General features: G+C 44.7%; 1 protein-coding gene across 1 annotated transcript; it reads right to left on the reverse strand.

Moving 5' to 3' along the window:
* Positions 1–1898: 1898 nt before the first annotated feature.
* On the reverse strand, positions 1899–21868 carry CLRN2 (clarin 2). Its single transcript, XM_040335934.1, has 3 exons — positions 21498–21868; positions 14835–15014; positions 1899–2581 (listed from the first exon to the last, which is right to left on the reverse strand). The coding sequence occupies exons 1-3, from the start codon at positions 21748–21750 to the stop codon at positions 2316–2318; spliced, it is 699 nt and encodes a 232-aa protein (XP_040191868.1). The 5' UTR covers positions 21751–21868; the 3' UTR covers positions 1899–2315.
* Positions 21869–22910: the final 1042 nt, after the last annotated feature.

Genomic DNA, 22910 nt, shown 5'->3' on the forward strand with positions numbered 1-22910 from the left:
TTCGAACCAGCGACCCTTTTGCTGCTAGGTCAAAGTGCTATACACTACACCACTGTGCTGAACGAACATGATTGCAGCTGAAAGCATGAGATCTTTTTTTTTTTTTTTCAATATCATGCTTTCCAGCCTTATTGACCCCGCCTCTCTCCATAAAGAGGACCTGTCACACACTAGTCCTATTACAAGGGATGTTTACATTCCTTGTAAAAGGAAGAAAAGTGATCCAAAATCAAAAAAGTGACAAAAAAGTGCAAGCAGAAAAATATGAGCTAAAAAAAAAAACAAAAAAAAACGCCCCTGTCCCTAGAAGCGAATATGCATGTAAGTCCCCACATATGTAAACACCATTCAAACCACACATGTGAGGTATTGACGCATGCGTTAGAGCGAGAGCAATAATTCTAGCCCTAGACCTCCTCTGTAACTCTGAACTGGTCACCTGTATAAAAAAAAAACAAGCATCGCCTATGGATATTTTTATGTCCCGAAGTTTGGCGCCATTCCATGAGTGTGTGACAAGTTGGTATCTATTTACTCGGTGTAACATCATCTTTCACATTATCCATAAAAATTGGACTAACTTTACTGTTTTGTTATTTTTTAATTCATGGACCGTGTTTTTTTTTGGACCGTGTTTTTTTTTGGGCAAAAAAAAAAAGGCGTTAGAAAAATTATTGCGCAAATACCGTTGGAAATCAAATAAAAAATGACCGCCACCTTATTCCCTAGGGTGTCTGCTAAAAAATTATATATAATGTTTGGGGGTCCTGAGTAATTTCCCAGGAACAAAATATAATTTTTACATGAAGGAGAGAAGTGCCAGAATAGGCGCGGTATGGAAGTGGTTAAAGTGAAATAATAAAAGTGAAATATTCCTTTAAATTTCATACAGGGGGGGAGGGGGGTACACGCATGTTTCCCATGCTTAGAACTGTCCCTGTACAAGATGTCATTTCTGAAGTGAAAAAAAAAAGTAAGTTTAAAGTACTCATGGCTATAAAGAATAGTCATTGCTCATTAAAACTAAAAAAAAAAAAAAAAAAATGTATGGGGGTCCCCCCAAATTAAATTACCAGGCCCTTCAGGTCTGGAATGGATATTAACCCCGCCGTAAAAACAAAAAAAATGGCGTGGGGTCCCCCCAAATATCCATACCAGGCCCTTCAGGTCTGGTGTGGATTTTAAGGGGAACTCCACCCCAAATAAAAAAAAAATGGCGTGGAGTCCCCCTAAAAATCCACACCAGACCCTTATCCGAGCACGTTAATCTGGCCGGCCGCAGAAAAGAGGGGGGGACAGAGTGCGGCCCCCCCCCTCTCCTGAACCGCACCAGGCCACATGCCCTCAACATGGGGAGGATGTCCCCATGTTGATGGGGACAAGGGCCTCATCCCCACAACCCTTGCCCGGTGGTTGTGGGGATCTGCGGGCGGGGGGCTTATCAGAATCTGGAAGACCCCTTTAACAAAGGGGACCCCCAGATCCTGGCCCCCATTATCCTGGCATTATTAATTTCACTGCTCCCGAAAAAACGGCCGTTTTAAAAAATAAAAAAAACATTGATACATGTTTCCTGGGGCAGGACTGAGGTCCCCAAACACTTTTTAGGAGAAAATTTGCAGATTAGCCTTTAAAATGAACACTTTTGATTTCTCCCATAGACTTCTATAGGGAGTTCGGCGCGGCTTTACATATTACTTTCAATGCGCCGGCTGCTACGCTGGTTCATGCGCCTAATTAAGGCTTCACCCGGCGCACTAATTAAGGCATGAACCAGCGCAGCGCACTGACAATAGTAAATCAGCCCCCATATATTGACTGATATTACACAGTCAAGATTAAGAAAATACAACACAAATTTAGTTACTACATATACTTTTGTAATAAAGAATCCGTTGCCCAATAATAATAAAGTCTCAGAAACCAGGTTTTATCACATTTTGTATGATATATTTTAGCGAAAGGTTTATTATCATGCATTGCATTGTAGGTTATTATTTTTCTGATACAAAATAAAGAACAAGCACACCATTGTTTTATCATACATAAAACTCAAAAATGACTGTGAATTTTACATAAAATAAAATTTTATTTTTTAGGTGTAATTTAAAGCACCCTTTGGTCTGATGCATTTTTGATTCAGATTTACTCAAGAACCAGCTTCATTGTCTCAAAGTGTTCTTTTATCCACAGATTCCATGGGATAAAATCTCACTGTAAGTTACCACCTTTGGTACAAGTCTGAAGCGAGTAAAAAAGTCCAAGTCTTGAGCCATCATCGTACCAGGGAGGAATTTGTATCTCCATGAATATCACTAGTACATAATGTCCTCTGCAGTTACGTTTGCCTCCTCGGTTTTAGTCTTCCGCTTGGGTAAGCGTATTGCAGTGGCCGCCATAAGCAGCATATTGAAAGCATGCATTGCTCCACTCGCCACGCAAACCCAAAAGGAGTCTTCATACTTCTCTTCTAGAATAACGATCCGAAAGACGTTTTCACTGAAATTAGCCATCCGATCTGTCAGGTGGTGGAGCTGGACTGCAGCTATAAAGCTGGTCACCGCAAATACAATAAACAGACCTGCAGAGATATAATTCCCATTAATAAAAATTTTTATCTCGACACAAAAGATGTACTGGCATACTATACTTTAAAAAACATGTTTGCCTTTCCTATTTCTTTTTTTTTCACAAGAAAATGCCTTTCTTATTTCTAATCATATTTTGATGGTTTCTATCCGAAAATCTTAGTTTACTAGATTCATCTGGCCTTTAGACTAATTACTGTACCAGAGTCAGCATGCAATAAATGAAAGTCAGGCAATAATAAAAAAATCAGATCTATTTGCTTGCTCTGCAGTCATTGGGGTAGATTCAGGTAGGGGCGCGCACTGCTACGGCGGCGCAGCGTACTGTTTTTACGCTACGCCTCCGTAAATTACTGGAGCTACGCTTCATTCATGAAGCATTTGCTCCGTAATTTGCGGCGGCGTTTCGTAAAAGGGGCCGGCGTAAGCGCGCATTATTTAAATGATCCCATAAGGGGCGTGGATCATTTAAATTAGGCGCGCTCCCGCGCCGAACGTACTGCGCATGCTCCGTCGGGAAAATTTCCCGACGTGCATTGTGGTTAATGACGTCGTAAGGACGTCATTTGCTTCGACGTGAATGTAAATGGCGCCATTCACGATCCACTTACGCAAACGACGTAAATTTCGAAAATCGCGACGCGGGAACGATGTCTATACTTACCATTGGCTGCGCCTCCTAATAGCAGGAGCAGCTTTACGACGAAAGCAACGAACGCAAACGACGTAAAACACGACCGCCGGGCGCGCGTACATTTGTGAATCGGCGTGAGTATGCAATTTGCATACTCTACGCTGACAACTACGGGAACGCCACCTAGCGGCCAGCGTCAGAATGCAGCCTAAGATACGACGGGATAAGAGCCTTATGCCAGTGGTATCTTAGGCTACAGTCGGCGTATCGAGCTTTCTGAATACAGAATACGCCGGTGCTACTTAGCAATTACGCTGCGTATCTATGGATACGCAGGCGTAATTGCTTCCTGAATTTACCCCAATGTTTGGGTATTCAGACAGCCCTGGGTGCTGTGGCTGTCTGATTACAATAGCCATCAGGTGAGACTCTTCTCCCTCAATGTTGTTTAGTCTGAATAAGGGCCCTTTCACACGGGGCGGATCAGTAATGATCCGCCTCCGTGTGTCCGTAAGCTCAGCGGGGATCGCTCTGTATATCCCCGCTGAGCCGGTGGCTGACAGGGCGGTCCCCGCACACTGTGCAGGGACCACCCTGTATTTTCTCCGCTCTCCCCTATGGGGGATCGGATGAACACGGACCGCACATGTGAAAGGGGCCTAACAGAATTGAGTGATTTCTCTTGCTCAGTCCATCGGGCTAAACTAGAAAAGTCTAGCCTAGGGTATGACCAGCCTAATGCCACGTACACACAATCCGAAAATCGGACGACAGATCGTCCGACTTTTTTAGTTTACTAGTCGCAAGTAGAAATTTAATATTTTACAAAAATTCTCGTACGACAGAAAAAAAAACCGGAAGTGATGTCTAGTGTTGTAATGTATTTGTGTAGTATTTTCGGACGACAACTGTACTGACAAAACGAAAATCTGACGATCTGGTATCGTACGAGGAAAATTTTCGTGCATGTCCGATAAAAAATTATCGAATGAACTAAAATGATCGGCTTGTCCAGCCCTGTACCAACGATTCGATTATCGGACGATTCTTCCTCGGACGACATTTTTCGTACAATATTTGGATCGTGTGTACGTGGCATAAAGCCTCGGATTATCCGATGGGAATTGTGTGATGGCAGGCTGTTGTCAGGAAATCCGACCATTTGTATGCTCCATCGGACAATTGTCGGATTTTCCACCGACAAATGTTGGATAGCATGCTTTAAAATTGTCCACCAACAAATGTGTGTTGTCGGATTATCCGATCGTGTGTACACAAGTCCTTTGGACAAAACTCCAAAGTACAAACACGCATGCTCAGAAACAATGTTCACCATAACACATTAGCAGAAGTTGCCCAAAGGGTGGAGCTAAAGAGCTGGAAAAAACACACGTAGTTTCGCGTTTGTTGGCCAACAATTCTTTACCGTTTGTATGCAATACAAGTTCCTGGCCAACGCCCTTCGGACAAAAGTCCTACGCTTTGTCCGCAGAAAATCCAATCATGTGTGCGAGGCTTTAGTATGAGCATGCTAGCCAACGAACTAGCATTTTCAGAAGTTAGCCCTGGTTCACACTATAAATCGCCTATGAATTGCACAGAAATTCCCATGCGATTCAGTGTTCCTGCCTGCAAAGGACCATTTCTAAATCTGACTGTGCCTGTCAGATTTGTTTGCAGTGATCCAGCTGGCATCTGCAAGCAAGTAAAGTGCAGGAGTGTCAAGGAGGCTGTATTTAGACTGTGTATATATAGACTGTGCATAGGAGGATGTCCCTGAAGATGCTGTTAAAGCAGGGTTTGACAAATTTGCTTGGAATCTAGGAGCCAGCTAAAAAAGTTAGGAGCCACAAAACGCACCCCGTCCCGACGAGCTTGCGCGCAGAAGCGAACACATACGTGAGCAGCGCCCGCATATGTAAACGGTGTTCAAACCACACATGTGAGGTATCGCCGCGATTGGTAGAGCGAGAGCAATAATTCTATCCCTAGACCTCCTCTGTAACTCAAAACATGCAACCTGTAGATTTTTTTAAACGTCGCCTATGAAGATTTTAAAGCGTAAAAGTTTGTCGGCATTCCACGAGCGGACGCAATTTTGAAGCGTGACATGTTGGGTATGAATTTACTCAGTGTAACATTATCTTTCATAATATTAAAAAAAATGGGGATAACTTTACTGTTGTCTTATTTTTTAATTAAAAAAAGTGTAATTTTTTTCCCAAAAAAAGTGCGCTTGTAAGACCGCTGCGCAAATACGGCGTGACAGAAAGTATTGCAACGATCGCCATTTTATTCTCTAGGGTGTTAGGATAAAAAATATTTATAATGTTTGGGTGTTCTAATTAGAGGGAAGAAGATGGCAGTGAAAAATAGTGAACAATTACATTAGAATTGCTGTTTAACTTGTAATGCTTAAAGCAGGAGTTCACCCAATTCGTTTTTTTTTTTCTCTTTTCCCCTTAGCTTCATGCTCGTTTTGTCTAGGGAAATCGGCTAGTTGTTTTAAAATATGAGCCGTACTTACCGTTTTCGAGATGCATCTTCTCCGTCGCTTCCGGTATGGGTCTTCGGGAGCGGGCGTTCCTCCTTGATTGACAGTCTTCCGAGAGGCTTCCGACGGTCGCATCCATCGCATCACTATTAGCCGAAAGAAGCCGAACGTCGGTGCGGCTCTATACTGCGCCTGCGCACCGACGTTCGGCTTCTTTCGGAAAATCGTGACGCGATGGATGCGACCGTCGGAAGCCTCTTGGAAGACTGTCAATCAAGAAGGAACGCCCAGTCCTGCAGCCCATACCCGGAAGCGGCGGAGAAGATGCATCTCGTAAACGGGTAAGTACAGCTCATATTTTAAAACAACTAGCCGATTCCCCTAGACAAAACGAGCATTCATCTAAGGGGAAAATGTGTTCTCTATGGGTGAACCTCCGCTTTAACTTGTAATACCTTTTTTTGCCCACCTTCCAAGCCAATTCGCCAGGACACCACTTCTAGTCGCCATGGCGACCTGGCGCCCGGGATTTGTCGAGCCCTGGGTTAAAGTGTTATTAACCCTCAATAAATCACAAAAAATGAAGTCACGGACTGTCCTTTGTCTCAATTCAGTGTGCCTGGCTGTGCAGGGTTGGGGATCCCAGATCAACTGCGGCTCCTTAAGGGGTGCGCTACATGTATATAAAAGAAGTAAAAGTTGAAAAAAACAACTTATTTTCTTAGAGAAGGTACACACGGACTGGCTTATATAAAATTAGTGCCAGTGAAAACTGGGCAATCTCTGTGATTTTGCTATTCGTTCCCAAAGTGTGTAAAGTATTATTTGGAACACATTTTACTGTTTGCTGTAAATAAGTGTCCATACCATATATTGCCCATTTTCCAACCTTTTCAGTGTAATAGATGGGTGGTACATTCACGCCACATACAGTGGGACTGTGTTGGGTGGATTTGCCAGCGTAGTCCCACCACAAGACAATGCAAAATGTCTTGCCTTCTATGCGCCCGGATCACACAACGGCAACCGGCCGACTGACCGTTCGACGACCGAACAAATGTGGGGGGGTTGAGTGGTTTGTTTGCGCCTCCCAAACTTTTTTTTTTTTTAGCACCAGCCATACAGGCTGCCATTAGGAGAAAGTAATAGAAGCTTTGTAGTAACAGACAGTGCTGCATTTGTGAAGGAATTATAAACAGTCATGTGAAAAGGTAACTTTTTCAACATATTTGAACAGGCAAATATTAGATCTTTATTCAAACAGTGCCTACAAATAAAGGGGATATACTCTATTTGAACAAATGACACATAAAATGGGCATGGTGCATTCATTCTCATAGCCTAAATGAACAAAAATGCAGAATTGTCCCCTGATGTAAAGCGCTGCGCAAACTGTTGGCGCTATATAAATCCTGTATAATAATAATAATAATAATTGTCTGCTTGAAAAAATAAGTACACCCCTACATTTACCACCAGTTTGAATCCATGAAATTAGAATTTGGTATTCCAGATTAGGTGCCAATTATTACCATATCCTAGGGAGTATGCAGATAGACCCTGTCCTATTAAAAAAAGTATCTAGGGCCAGATTCACAAAGAGATACGACGGTGTATCTCCTGATACGCCGTTGTATCTCTGAGTTCTGCCGGTCGTATCTATGCGACTGAATCATAGGGCCAGAATCACGTAGCTCAGCGGATCTATAGATCCGCTCGATCTACGTGAATTAAGATCCGCTCCCGCAAGTTTAGGAGGCAAGTGGCTAATTCACAAACCACTTACCTCCAAACTTGCGACGGCGGATCCTAAATCCCCCGGCGGAATTCAAATTCCGCAGCTAGGGGAGTGTACTATTTAAATCAGGCGCGTTCCCGCGCCGATTTAAATGCGCATGCGCCGTCCGGGGAATTTCCCGGCGTGCATTGCTCCCACTGACGTTACTAGGACGTCAGTGGTTTCGACGTGAGCGTGACTTGCGACGCGCGTGTTCGTGAATCAGCGTACGCAAACAACGTTGGAAAATTCAAATTCGACGCGGGAACGCCAGCTTTACTTAACATTGGCTGCGCCTGATAAAAACAGGGGTAAGTATACGACGGGAAAACCGCTACGGAAACGACGTAAGAACACTGCGACGGGTCCGCGTACATTCGTGAATTTGCGTATCTCGCTGATTTACATATTATTTATCGTAAATCAGCGGGAACGCCCCCGGCGCCATTTTTAAATTGAAAAAAAGATCCGACAGTGTAACACAGTGTAACACTGTCAGATCTTAGCCCTATCTATGCGTATCTGATTCTATGAATCAGGTGCATAGATAGGACCAGTGTAAGTCAGAGATACGATGGTGTATCTGTAGATACACCGTCGTATCTCTTTGTGAATCTGGCCCATAGAATCAGTTACGCATAGAGGGCCAGATTCACAGAAAAAGTACGCCAGAGTATCTGCTGATACTCCGGCGTACTTTTTGAATTTGCCGCGTCGTATCTTTAGTTTGAATCCTCAAACCAAGATACAACGGCTTTAGGCTTCGATCCGACAGGCATACGGCTTTGTACGCCTTCGGATCGTAGGTGTAATACTTCGGCGCCCGCTGGGTGAAGTTCGCGTCTTTTTCCGCGTCGGGTATGCTAATTAGCTGTTTACGGCGATCCACGAAGGTACGCGCGGCCGTTGCATTCTCTTACGTCGTCGCTAGTCGGCGTATAGTTACGGCTGCTATTTCATGGCTTATATTTAGACTGCCCATGTTAAAGTATGGCCGTCGTTCCCGCGTCTAATTTAAATTTTATTTTTTTTGCGTAAGTCGTCCGTGAATAGGAAAGGACGTAACGGACGTCGCCGTTCAAAAGATTATGTCGGTGCGACGTCATTTCGCGCAAAGCACGGAGGGAAATTTCAAAACGGAGCATGAGCAGTACGTTCGGCGCGGGAACGCGCCTAATTTAAATGATACACGCCCCATTTGAATTAGGTGGGCTTGCGCCGGATGCATTTACGCTACGCCGCCGCAAGTTTACAGGCAAGTGCTTTGTGAATCAAGCACTTGCCCGTAAAACTTGCGGCGGTGTAACGTAAATGCGATACGTTACGCCGCCGCAATTTTATGTTAATCTGGCCCAGATATCCTTAAGATCCGACAGGTGTAACTGTGTTACACCGTCGGATCTTAGGCTGCAATTCCAGGCCGGCCGCTAGGTGGCGTTTCGGTTTATTTACGCGACGTATATGCAAATGAGGGGATACGCCGATTCAGAAACGAACGACCACCTGGCGCTTTTTTTTTACGTTGTTTGCGTTCGGCTTTTTCCGGCGGATAGTTACCCCTGGGTCTATGAGGCGCAGCCAATGTTAAGTATGGCCGTCGTTCCCTCGTTGCGATTTAAAAATGTTACGTTGTTTGCGTAACTCGTCCGTGAATGGGGCTGGACGCCATTTACGTTCACGTAGAAACCAATGACGTCCTTGCGACATCATTTAGCGCAATGCACGCTGGGTAAATTTGCAGACGGCGCATGCGCTGTTCGATCGGCGCGGGAACGCGCCTGATTTAAATACTACACGCCCCCTAGCCGCGGAATTTGAATTCCGCCGGGGGATTTACGATACGCCGCAGCAAGTTTTGAGGTAAGTGCTTTGTGAATTAACCACTTGCCTCAAAAACTTGCGGCGGCGGATCTTAAATCAGATAGGTTATGCGGATCTAAAGATCCGCTAACCTATGTGAATCTGGCCCTTTGTGTCTAGCGTTCTCTGCATTCTTTGTGCCAGAATCAGAAAAAGCTCCTTCAGCCTGAGTTCACACTAGTGCGTGTGGAACGCTGCATCTGATTCACACAGAAATCGCACACACCGCATTCCTGTGAACATCACATGCGATGTCTGTGGGCTGCGATTTGAGCTATACATTTTGTATGGTTGTGGGTGCGGGGGTGTTTGGGGGCATGCACTTACACCTAACACGGACTATGGATTCATGTACCCCGTGTGAATGAGGCCTAACTGTCTTCAGAAACTGATCTGACCTGCATGTATGACCCAACCGTTTCATGGCTTAGGTTCACCCCTCAACAAGAATACCGTATTCCTCTTTAGGCATTGGATAGGGAAAGGAAGCGACCTTGCAGGTACAGTTCTGTCCCAACTTGGGTTTAACAGTTACATTTGCACAATAAATCCCAACCTATCCATTTTTTGGTTGGAAATTAAAGATTGTTATCTCCTGTCAGTGGGCAGCATTTCTGGAAGCTAGGCCTGTTTGTTTTGATCTGTGTGGGCTGGGAGTGGCCTAGAGTAGGCTGGTGACTCACAGATAGCATCACTTCTCGGTTGCCTCCCTCTGGCTTCCAGAGGATTCTGTAAGAGAGGAGGGGAAGAGGGGTGGAGCTGCCTGGGGTATTCTAAGGAGCCCTGACCAATTCCCAACTTGGATTGGCAGGGGGCAGGCCTCCTTAACCACTTGCCTACCGCTGTATTGTAAAAATGACGGCGGCAGGCATCCTTTCTCCCTCCAGGCGGACGTCATATGACATCTTTGTCTTCCCGGCATTGTGGTGAGCTTGCGCCACAATGCCGCGCTGGCGACGTGCGCGCTCACCGCATCACTGTGGACCCGATGCGTGTGCCCTGACGGCTGCGATGTCTGCCGGGCACCCGCGATTGCTCATCACAGAGCAGGGACATGGATCTGTGTTTGTTAACACACAGATTCACGTCCTGTCAGGGGAGAGGAGAACTGATCATATGTTCCTTGTATATAGGAACAACGATCGGCCTGCTCCTCTCATCAGTTCCCTCCCCCCACAGTTAGAATAACTCCCTAAGACACACACTTAACCCCTTGATTGCCCCCTAGTGTTAACCCCTTCCCTGCCAGTCACATTTATACATTAATCAGTGCATTTTTATAGCATTGATCGCTGTATAAATGTGAATGGTCCCAAAATAGTGTCAAAAGTGTCCGATATATCCGCTACAATGTCACAGTCATGATAAAAATCGCAGATCGCCGCCATTAGTAGTAAAAAAAAAAAAAAAAAATGATAATAAAAATTACATAAATCTATCCCCTATTTTGTAGAAGCTATAACTTTTGTGCAAACCAATCAATATACGCTTATTGCAATTTTTTTTACCAAAAATATGTAGAAGAATACATATCAGCCTAAACTGAGGAAAAACTTGTTTAAAAAAAATATATTGGAGTATTTATTAACCCTTTCTCTACCGAGTCATTGTAAAATGACGTCGGTGGGAACCCTCCCCCTCACCGGGTGGACGTCATGACGTCCTTGCCTTCCTGAGCGGCTAGGGGGCGCACGCACGCCCCCGCCGCATTGCTCGGGACCTGGTGCGCGTGCCCGGCGGCCGCGATGTCCGCCGGGCACCCGCGATTGTCCGCATTCACGGCAGGACCATGGATCTGTGTGTGTAAACACACAGATCTATGTCCTGTCAGCGGTGAGGAGACCAATGTGTGTTACCAGTACAGAGGAACACACATCGGTCTCCTCCCCTTGTGAGTCCCCTCCCCCCTACAGTTAGAACACACTTTAGGGAACATATTAACCCCTTCCCTGCCAGTCACGTTTACACAGTAATCATTGCAGTTTTATAGCACTAATCGCTGTATAAATGTGAATGGTCCCAAAAATGTGTCAAAAGTGTCCGATATGTCCGCCGCAATGTCATGGTCACAATAAAATTCACAGATTGCCGCCATACTAGTAAAAAAAAAAAAAAATGCCATTATTCTATTCCCTATTTTGTAGATGCTAGAACTTATGCGCAAACCGTTCAAATACGCTTATTGCGATTTTTTGTTTACCAAAAATATGTAGAAGAACACGTATCGACCTAAACAGAGGGAAAAAAAAGTAAAAAATATATATATATATATTAAATCAAAAAGTAAAAGATTTTTTTTTTTTTTCAAAATTGTCGCTCTTCTTTTGTTTATAGCGCAAAAAATAAAAACTGCAGAGGTGATCAAATACCACCAAAAGAAAGCTCTATTTGTGGGAAAAAAAGGGCGTCAATGTTGTCTGGGCAGGAAGGGGGTGAAAATGCCCCGTATGGAAGTGGTTAAAGCAAAAAAGTAAAAAAGAAAGTTATATTTGTGGGGAAAACAACTATCAAAATGGAATTTGGTTTAAACGTCGCATGACCCGCACAATTATCATTCAAAGTGTGACACTGCTGAAAGCTGAAAATTGGCCTGGGCAGGAAGGGGCTGAAAATGCCCTGTATTGAAGTGGTTAAATAGCTAGAGTCAGCCCAGCTGGGTTGGAGTTGTCGGATGGAAGAACTGAGAATGGAGTGCTAGGCTGTCAGGGCCTTTGAGGGCGCCCCCCATTCTGGGGGGGGGGTGACCTTGGGCCTGGGACTTGGGTGTAGGAAGAATCCCTTCTAGACCGCATGAAGGATCTGGACAGGAGGCACAGAGAGAAGTCAGAGAGGACAGCAGGAGCTAATGCTGCCGGGCAAGTCTTCAGGAGGGAACCACCAGTGTGTGAGCAGCCATGAGGGCTGGTGAGTGACATGTGCTATCGGGAGTGCTGGAGAGGCATGCCAGAGAGGTCTGAGAGGAAACGGTCAGAGTGGAGCCAGCGAGGATTGCAATGTCACATGCAGTGGAGTCGGGCAGCTACAGCCAGGAGGGCTGGCAGGGCCTGAAGAGGGATTGCTGGGAGCAGTAGTTCACCATAGGACAGCTAGCACTAAAGACTTCCTATTCTATTTTTTGTACATTAAAGGGGTTGTAAAGGTTTGTTTTTTTATTTTCTAAATAGGTTTCTTTAAGCTAGTGCATTTTCCTTCTAAATGTTTTTTTTTCCTTTATCCTTTATCCACTTCCTGTTCCTCCTCAGTAAGCTTGCCCCCATCATCCGAGCCGTTCTGGCTGGGGGTTAGTCAGTGTGTTCCCCTCCTCCCTTGGGACTACATCCCTGCAGGGAGAAGCTGTGAAAGTTCACAGAGTCTCCTCACAGGCATGTAGTCCACAGCATCTCCCCGCAGGGATGTAGTCCCAATGGAGGGGTCGAGCACACTGACTAACCCCCAGCCAGAATGGCTCGGATGATGGGGGCAAGCTTACTGAGGAGGAACAGGAAGAGATAAATTCAGACAAAGAAAAAAAACCTTTAGGCCCCCGATCAGTTCCAGCAGACAAATCCGGTCGTGTGTACGGCCTAGCGGACATTTTTTGGCGGACATTTGTCCAGCCGACCGTTTTCAAGCGGATAAAAAATTCTTAGCATGCTAAGAAATCTATCCGCTGGAAATCTGTCCGTCGGACTGATCCGGTCGTCTGTACAGACTCACCGGATAAGTCCGACTGATCCCCATCCCTCGCATGCGTGGAAGTGATTCGACGCATGCGTGGAAGTATTTACCTTCCAGGGTCGCGCACGTTGCCGCTTCATCGTCGCGGGGACGGCGCGACCACGTCACCGCGTATGTTTTCCACTGGGATTTTGATCTGATGGTGTGTACAGCCATCAGATCAAAATCCGGAGCAGAAATGTCCGCTTGAAACGGTCCGGCGGACCGTTTTCATCGGATATCCGCTCGTGTGTACAGGGCCTGAGAAGGGAAATCGAAGGAAAGAGTAAGTGAACCAACAATGCACGAGCTTAAAGGAACTTATTTAGAAAATAAAAAACAAACCTTTACAACCCATTTAAAAAGGGACCTGCGGTCCCTGCCTGCAAATGGCAATCTCTAAGGTCTGACTGAGTGAGAGTTGGGCTTAACCATGTGCTGGCTGTGCCTGGAGTTAAGTGTTGTGCAGAAGGAGTTTGAAGAAGTGTTTTGTATAAAGAGTGTACATCGTTCCATGGGCATCCTCAGAACTTTTTTTATGGGGGGGCATCATTTTAAGGTCACCCATGCAATATAAAAAGATGTCCATTCTTTAGGCTATATTTATATGGACATGGTACGCCTGGCCTGAGTAATTTCCAATACAAAGTGACGCTGAATTATCTCTTATATAACATACATCTTTCCAGTGGAAAGATATATGTGTTATATAAGAGATAATTCAGCGTCACTTTGTATTGGAAGTTACTCTGGCCAGGCTTACCACCAGTTCCTGCCCATATAAATATAGCCTAGAGCAGGGGTGCCCAACCTTTTGAAGAGCGAGGGCCACTTAAGCAATTTGGTAACCAGTCAAAGGCCAAAATGAGTGAAGAGGCCGGGAAGGTCATGGCTACTCTATAGGCCCTCCGATCCGCCCAGATGAAAGGGGACAAATTCCCTTCTGTTTTTCGGATTGGAGGTAGGTGGGCGTAAACAGAAATCTGTTGCTCAATAGAGGTGAATTGAGGGTCCCATTTGGTCGGGCTGATCATGTGAAAAGGGCCTAAGGCTGCTTTCACACTGATCTGTGGTTTACCGACACCGCGGGTGCAGCTTAGTGTACCTGTGTCTATCCTGCGGGTTGGCTGAACTTTGCCATAGACTTTGCCTGTGGCAAAATCCGGTGCGGTAGAGGAAGCATCGGCTTATGGGGCTCTGCTCCACCAGCTTCATTCACAACACTGATGCTGCGGTATGGCAGGTCGGCAACCTGCGATCTGGGCTTGCCAACCCGCCATTTCAAAGCAGGAGGCCACGGGCCACATCAGATGGTTTCGCGGGCCACATGTGGCCCCCGGGCCACTGGTTGGCCACCCCTGGCCTAGAGAATGGCCGAGCTCATATAAATATAGCCTAGAGAATGGCCGAGCCATCTCATCCGATGATCAGGCCAGGGGTCAGGGAGGGACATCAGATGTGTCAGGATAAAAAGCAACCAGCTGACTCAGAAAAAAAGTCAGTGGCGGCCACGACAGACACAATTGCCCATATATTTCAATCCCTCAATAAAAATACAAAAACAAGCACGTGGACTGTTCAATGACTCAAGGTGATTGAGAAGTGAATGCCGGGCTGGACAGGGTGACGGGTGGACCACAACTTTCAGCAGCACCTACGGGGGTACCGCTACACATAAATGCATATGCAGTATATGATTCTATTCAATCTTACCAAATAGTATTTTATGAAACATAAGTCTTTATTGTGCATTAATTATCATCCAGATTTCACTTAGTAAATTACCTGCAATGAAGTTCCACAGACATATGCCAGCAGGACCTTTAATTGACCGATAAGGGACTCTCAGTGCGTTGTAAATACAGAACCCAAGACTGATCAGAGCAAAAGAAATAGCAGTGCACAGGAAGAGGATAATGAAGACATGAAGAGCGGTGTTCAGCTGTTTCACCAGATCTGGGAATACTATAAAAAATAACAGAAAAGGACATTTATTGTGTAATCCCGTGACCCTTCGTGATAAGTAAACACTACAGATATATGCATACCTTCCAACTTTTTGAGATGGGAATGAGGGACACCTATCAGCAAAAGTATGCAGGCATAGGACACACCCCTTGCCACGCCCCCTTAAAGGAGAATTGTACAAAAAAAGATTGGTTAAATGCACAAGTGCTTTTTTTTTACCACTGCTATTCTTTTATATTGGCTTTTGGAATTTACAAATGCAGCAATTGAGAAATTGGATGAAAGGTTTAGCACTGGAAAACACTTTTTGATAGAGAAAAAGTGCATTTTAAATATATCTATATAGATCAGACCAAAATGAGGGACAAATGAGGAGGAATGAGGGACAGAGGGACATTTCTCCAAATCAGGGACAGTCCAAGCACCAACCCAACACTCTTTATGAATCCCAGGAAGTATCTACAAACTCTATGAATCCCAGGACGTCCCTACAGATGTATCTATGACGATCTTTATGAATCCCAGGAAGTATCTACAAACTCTATGAATCCCAGGACATCCCTACAGATGTATCTATGACGATCTTTATGAATCCCAGGAAGTATCTACAAACTCTTTATGAATCCCAGGATGTCCATACAGATCTATGGCGATCTTTATGAATTCAAGGCCGTATATAAGACATTCCTTATGAATTCTAAGGAATATCTTCAAAACTCAACATGAATTCAAGGGAATGTCTATGACATGCTTTATGATTCCAGGGAGTAAATACTGCCCCCTTTATGGATTACAGGAAGTATCTGCAACATTCTTTATGAAAATCAAGAAGTATCTATGATATTCTTTATGAATCCCAGAAAGCATCTACAACACTCTTTATGAATCCCAGGAAGTACTTACGGCACTCTTTATGATTCCAGGAAGTGTCTACAACGCTCTTTATAAATTCCAGGAAGTATCTATGACAAGCTAGCATAGCTCCCAACTGTCCCTGATTTTGAGGGACTGTCTCTGATTTGGAGCAATGTCCCTCATTCCACCTCATGTTGGTCTGATCTATATAGTTGTATATAAAATTCACTTTTTATCTATCAAAAAGTGTTTTCCGGCGCTAAACCTTTCATCTGATTTCTAAATTGTTACATTTGTACATTCCAAAAGCCAATATAAAAGAATATTAGTGGTAAAAAAAAAAACACTTGTGGGTTTAACCAATCTTGTTTTTTGTACAATTCTCCTTTAAGGGGGTGTGGCAAGGGGTGTGTCCCATGCCTGCATACTTTTGCTGATAGGTGTCCCTCATTCTCATCTCCAAAAGTCAGGAGGTATGCTCGCTATGAATTCCAGAAAGTATCTACAACACTCTTTATGAATCCTAGGAAGAACCTACAACACTCTTTATGAATCCTAGGAAGAACCTACAACACTCTTTATGATTCCAGGAAGTTTCTATGATACTCTTTATGATCTCCAGAAAGTATCTACAACATGTATACAAAGGTGCAGTGCGAATCAGCATGAATATTATATACATGAATATATATGTAGCACTACCCCCGAAGGAGCTGCTGGTTTGATTTAGGTGGCATATTACTTCTTATTCTCCGCCGTCTAGGGTACTGGATGAGAGCTGTAAGAAAGTCATGTGTACAGCCTCGTGCTCAGTATTTCCTCAGATAGGTTCTTCATCTGTCGGCTTCCTCCCTCAGGACGGACAGCACAGGACAACTCTGCAACCGCAGACTCAGTCTACCCACTGAGCCTACATACATATAAAAATTTCAGTGTTCCAAAGGCATATTCCACAGTAAGGATAGATACATGCATAAGGAGAGCCAGCTTCTCCTTATCCTCCAAGCGTAAACACCAAACAGTAGAAATGGCTTCTTATCAGAGTATGTTGGCTTCCAAACTAATGGGAAAGCTATATTAACCACTGCACTGCTGGTCTGCTTTGCTGATCAACGTTGTTTGTTAGCTTTGTGTTCCTGCTTGCCGTGTGCTACGTTAATCTCTCTGTGTACCGATTTTGGCTTGTCCCCAACTACTCCTGTTTGCTTGTGACCCTGACCCTCGGCCTGTCCCTTGGTTATCCTTGTCTGCCTGTTGCCCCGACCTCGGCTTACCCTTCGCTATCCCTTGTGTCCTGAGTGGCTGCTTCCCCTCTCTCCCTACAGAGAATGACTTGGGGGACTCCGGGGGCCGCGACCTGGGTTCAGTTGCAGCGAAGGCCATCCTCACCACTAGAGGCTCTGGTGAACACCAGCTGGACCTTAGACTCCGCGCCCTGGGGATTCTTGGGCTCAAGCTTCCTGTCCATCCGCAGCAGTCTACTATAGGGTTCACTACCTTGCGGTGCACCCCTGACTCCAACGGGGTGCATTTCTCATCTGGCCACAGGTGACCTGACAGCGTGCTCCCAATCAAAATATCACTACCGGTGTAGATATATATGAAACATAAAGGCTCATAGCATAATAGTGTATATAACGTATTTATTTTAAAATAAAAGTGTGCACTCACATATTCTATGTTAAAAACAAGCATATATATGGTAAAAATTAGCTGCAGTGATGGCCATCGCTGGTTCACACCATAGGGATGCAGTCCAGATGCGTTTTTGATGCCTTACAGTACGTTTTTTTAAAATGTTTTTTGAGTTGTTACAGTGCGTTTTTTCCCCTCTTTTTTTATTCACCTTAACCACTTGCCAACCAGCCGCCGTCATGATACGGCGGCAGGTTGACTCATTCCTACGAATCGCCGTACCTGTATGGCGTCTCTTTTAAGAGCCATAGCAGGCACACACGCCCCGTTGCACAGCGGGGGACCCAATGCGTGTGGCTGGTGGCTGCAATGTCCACCAGCCACCCGCGATCGCAGGCACAAGAGCCAGAACAGGGATTTGTTTATGGAGGAGAGACAGATCTGCTGTTCCTAGTAATTAGTAACAATGATCTCTCTCCTTCTCTAGTCAGTCACATCCCCCCAAAGTTAAGAACACACATGAGGTAACACATGTAACCCCTAGTGTTAACCCCTTTCCTGCCAGTGACATTTACACAGTAATCCATGCATTTTTAAAGCACTGATTGCTGTATAATTGTCAGTGGTCCCAAAAAAGTGTCAAAAGTGTCCGATCTGTCCACCGCAATGTCACAGTCCTGTTAAAGATCGCCGCCATTATTGTAAAAAATATGCCATAAATACATTGCCTATTTTGTAGACGCGATAATTTTTGCGCAAACCAATCAATATACGCTTATTGCTAATTTTTTACCAAGAATATTTAGAATACATATTGGCTTAGAAATTTGTTTTGTAACATTTTTATTTTTTTGGATATTTATTATAGCAAAAAAGTAAAACAAATATTGTTTTTTTTTTTTCAAAATGTACCCTTTTTTTATTTATAGCGCAAAAAATAAAAACCCACAAAGGTGATCAAATACCACCAAAAGAAAGCTCTATTTGTGGGTAAAAAGGACGTCAATTTTGTTTGGGTACAGCGTCGCACGACTACGCAATTGCCAGTTACAGTGATGCAGTGCCGTATCGCCAAAAATTGGCCCGGTCATTAAAGGGGCAAATACTTCTGGTCCCTAAGTGGTTAAATAAGGACATGTGCGTTCTGGTGGGTTCTGATACGTTTTAACGCGTTGCAGTACAGTTCAGTGGGAAAAAAAATGCAGAATGTTCAACTTTTTTTGCTGGAATGCACAAGATGCATTCCAGATGCATTTTTAATGCGTTACAGTGTGGTTTTTATACGTTTTTGATATGTTACGATGCGTTCCCCCTCTTTTTTCTTCACCTTTAATAAGAACATGTGCATTCCGATACATTTAGGTGTGTTGCAATATGTTTTACTACGTTCCAGTACAGTTCAGTGGGAATAAAATGCAGCATGTTCTACTCTTTTTGTTGGAACGCCCTAGAACTAGGGATGAGCTTCGAGTTCGAGTCGAACTCATGTTCGACTCGAACATTGCCTGTTCGCCTGTTCGGCGAACAACGAACAATTAGGGGTGTTCGCGGCAAATTCGAAAAGCCGCAGAACACCCTGTTAAAGTCTATGGGAGAAAACTAAAGTGTTAATTTTAAAGGCTAATATGCAAGTTATTGTCCTAAAAAGTGTTTGGGGACCTGGGTCCTGTCCCGGGAAACATGTATCAATGCAAAAAAAAGTTTTAAAAACGTCCGTTTTTTCAGGAGCAGTGAATTTAATAATGCTAAAAGTGAAACAATAAAAGTGTAATACTACTTTAAATTTCGTACCTAGGGGGGGTGTAAAGTCAGCATGTGAAAAAGCGCATGTTTCCCGTACATAGAACTGTCTCTGCACAAAGTGTCATTTCTGAAAGAAAAAAAGGCATTTAAAACCGGCTTTGTGGCTATAATGAATTGTCGGCTCTGGCAATTACAGAGATGATTCATTCATAAAAAATAAAAATAAAAAAGCTGGGGGTCCCCCCAAATTCCATTAACAGGCCCTTCAGGTCTGATATGGATATTAAGGGGAACCCCGCCGTCAATTTAAAAAAAAAATGACGTGGGGTTCCCCGAAATATCCATACCAGACCCTTCAGGTCTGGTGTGGATTTTAAGGGGAACTCCACCCCAAATTTAAAAAACAAAATGGCGTGGAGTTCCCCCAAAAATCCACACCAGACCCTTATCCGAGCACGTTAACCTGGCCGGCCGCAGAAAAGAGGGGGGGACAGAGTGCGGCCCCCCCTCTCTCCTGAACCGCACCAGGCCACATGCCCTCAACATGGGGAGGATGTCCCCATGTTGATGGGGACAAGGGCCTCATCCCCACAACCCTTGCCCGGTCGTTGTGGGGGTCTGCGGCTTATCAGAATCTGGAAGACCCCTTTAACAAAGGGGACCCCCAGATCCTGGCCCCCCCCTATGTGAATTGGTAATGGGGTACACTGTACCTCTACCATTTCACGAAGGAAGTGTAAATAGTTAAAAAAAAACACACAGACACCGTAGAAAAAAATCCTTTATTAATAAAAAAAATAAAAATTTCTTTCAGAAATGACACTTTGTGCAGGGACAGTTCTATGTACGGGAAACATGCGCTTTTTCACATGCTGACTTTACACCCCCCCCTGGGTACGAAATTTAAAGTAATATTACACTTTTATTGTTTCACTTTTAGCATTATTAAATTCACTGCTCCTGAAAAAATGGCCGTTTTTAATACTTTTTTTGCATTGATACATGTTTCCTGGGACAGGACCCAGGTCCCTAAACACTTTTTAGGACAATAACTTGCGTATTAGCCTTTAAAATTAACACTTTAGATTTCAAATGTTCGAGTCCCATAGACTTTAATGGGGTTCTAAAGTTCACACGAACATTTGGTGTGTTCGCAAGTTCTTTTTTTTTTTTTTTAATCTTTTTTTTAAAGTGTATTTTGTGCGTGTACTCGAGAGAGGAGCCGGACTGCAGGAGTTGGGAGTAGGCAGGCCTCCCCCAGAGGCAATCTGCCACCTTTCTCCATGCCCCGGGTGGCAATGGCAGGTGTGTGAGGGGGTCCTCCCACACAGCCCGCCCTACCTGCTCCGCTTTGAAGCCCAACGGGGCAGAGGGACTCCCTATAAGGGAGTGAGAGGATTAGCCCGCTCAACCAGCCCCGTTAGTCCTTCGCCTCTCTTTTTAGAGACCGCGTGGTCAAAGTGCGTGATGTTAACCCAATTTCGAGTGCGTGTAAGTGTGGTGGTTTTTGTGGGAGGGGGGTGGGTGTACTAAGCGCAGGCTTACCTCGCATAGCACACCCACCGGGAGCCGGGCTGAGACCACCAAACTCAATTCACATGTAGCCGAGAGTGTGATCCGAACCCCTAGCTGCAGAGGTGAATGGCTTGTCAGCGCAGTGCCAATCGCGTTGAGCCACCGCAGCTCCACTATGTTCGCAAGTTCTGATGCGAACCGAACAGGGGGGTGTTCGGCTCATCCTTACCAAGAACGTAGCACACTGATGTGAACTATGCCATTGGAAACCATATAACCTACTATCCATGCGTTTTTTTGGTGCAGAAAAAAAACACACGCATGTGGTGTGAACCGGCCCTTAGACCCCTGTCAGGTTTTTCTTTGCCCTCAATACTTTATTAAGAAGATGTCACTGCAAGCAGGAGCACACTGATCTTCCCTGTAAATTTCTGTGCAGGAGGGGCGTGACGTCACCAGTTTGATCATTGGAGGAGAGCAAGCTGAGTTCTCAACACAGCAATAAAACTGACCATGCTATGCTTTCATGCCTGGCGTAATCATTTTTTTTTATAGGAAAGCAGAGGGCCAGGCAGGATCACCAAGAATTTCACACTAAGGAAGCAACGCAAAGAGAACAGGATACTTTTTCATACAAGTACATGGTACAGCAGGCACATATCAGGAATATGAAATGTTGGGCTTACATATTCATTAATTCGTTTTACATGGATTTATTAATTATACATTTACCTTTAAATGTAAACGTTCGTTTTCCCAGTCCACACCGCCGTACTTTGCCACCTTGGAAGAGCCCGTAGTAGATGTCCCCGATAAACTTCACCAGCTCTGGATCGGAAGCATTGACCAGGTCTACTCCAGTCTGACACAGAATCTTCCCAGTCATCCATTTTTGAGTCGCCATGGCAACAATTATCAGCACAAAAGATGTAAAACTACAAGCAGCAGCCAAGGAGAATATGGTTTTCTTGAAGCACCCGGGCATCCTAAGCTGCCATGCAGCAACAATACCACTTGTTATCAGCCATGCATATTCCCATATGTACGCCCGTGAGATATTCCATTTTCCACCACGATTTGCCTGGCTTCAGTATGAGGATCAGCACTTTCTGTGACACAGACTTCATGCAAAAGGGCACCTTGCAATGAAGATCTTCAGGTGAGAGACACGCAGGTGTAGTCTGAATCCTAGAGGCGGTAACCCTATCTCCAGGGCTCTGCTAGTGTTTCATAGAACTCTTTCATTGTCTTCTCTTTAAATACTCAGGTGACAGCCGCCTTATACAAGCACCAGACTTCCATAGACTGCATGTTTACCTAGCTAGACAAAATACTCTTATTTAGTACAGGTAGTGCATAGCGGTTTTGTTTTTTAAATATCTATATTTTATTTATTAAAATGTGCTTTTCCCCAAGGGTGCATGGGCCTTCCACAAACACCATGCTAATACCAAATACCACGCTACCTGGGAACCTCCATTGTGGGTGAGGCATGGATTGTAACCTGCTTAGTATTGGGATCAAACCTACTGATAAGCTAAGGTATCCAACCCTGCCACCAGGGGCGGACTGCCCGAGGGCCCCATGCCACTAGGGGGCCCCATCAGGGTTGCCAGCCTCAGTAAAACCAGGGGCAATATGTAAAAATCTGTGGGCTAGATTCAGGTAGCCCTGAGTAATATTGTGCGGGCGTGACGTATCTCCGATACGTTACGCCGCCGTAAATTAGGGCGCAAGTTCCGTATTCAGAAAGAACTTTCGCCCTAAGTTACGGCGGCGTAACATATGTGCTCCGGCGTAAGCCCGCCTAATTCAAATTTGGATAATGTGGGCGTGTTTTATCCAAATTTAGTGTGACCCCACGTATTTGAAGTTTTTTACGAACGGCGCATGCGCCGTTCGTAAAAGAATCCCAGTGAGCATGCTCAAAATTCCGCCGCAAATCGTCAATGCTTTAGACGTGAACGTAACTTACGTACAGCCCTATTCGCGAACGACTTACGCAAACGACGTACAAAAATTCCAAATTTGACGCGGGAACCACGTCCATACTTAAAGCGAAGTTCCGGCCACAATTTCACTTTTTAAATATAAATACCTCTGTAATACACAAGCTTAATGTATTCTAGTAAAGTTAGTCTGTAA

This window comes from Rana temporaria, chromosome 1 (assembly GCF_905171775.1).
Source record: "Rana temporaria chromosome 1, aRanTem1.1, whole genome shotgun sequence".
NCBI lineage: Eukaryota > Metazoa > Chordata > Amphibia > Anura > Ranidae > Rana > Rana temporaria.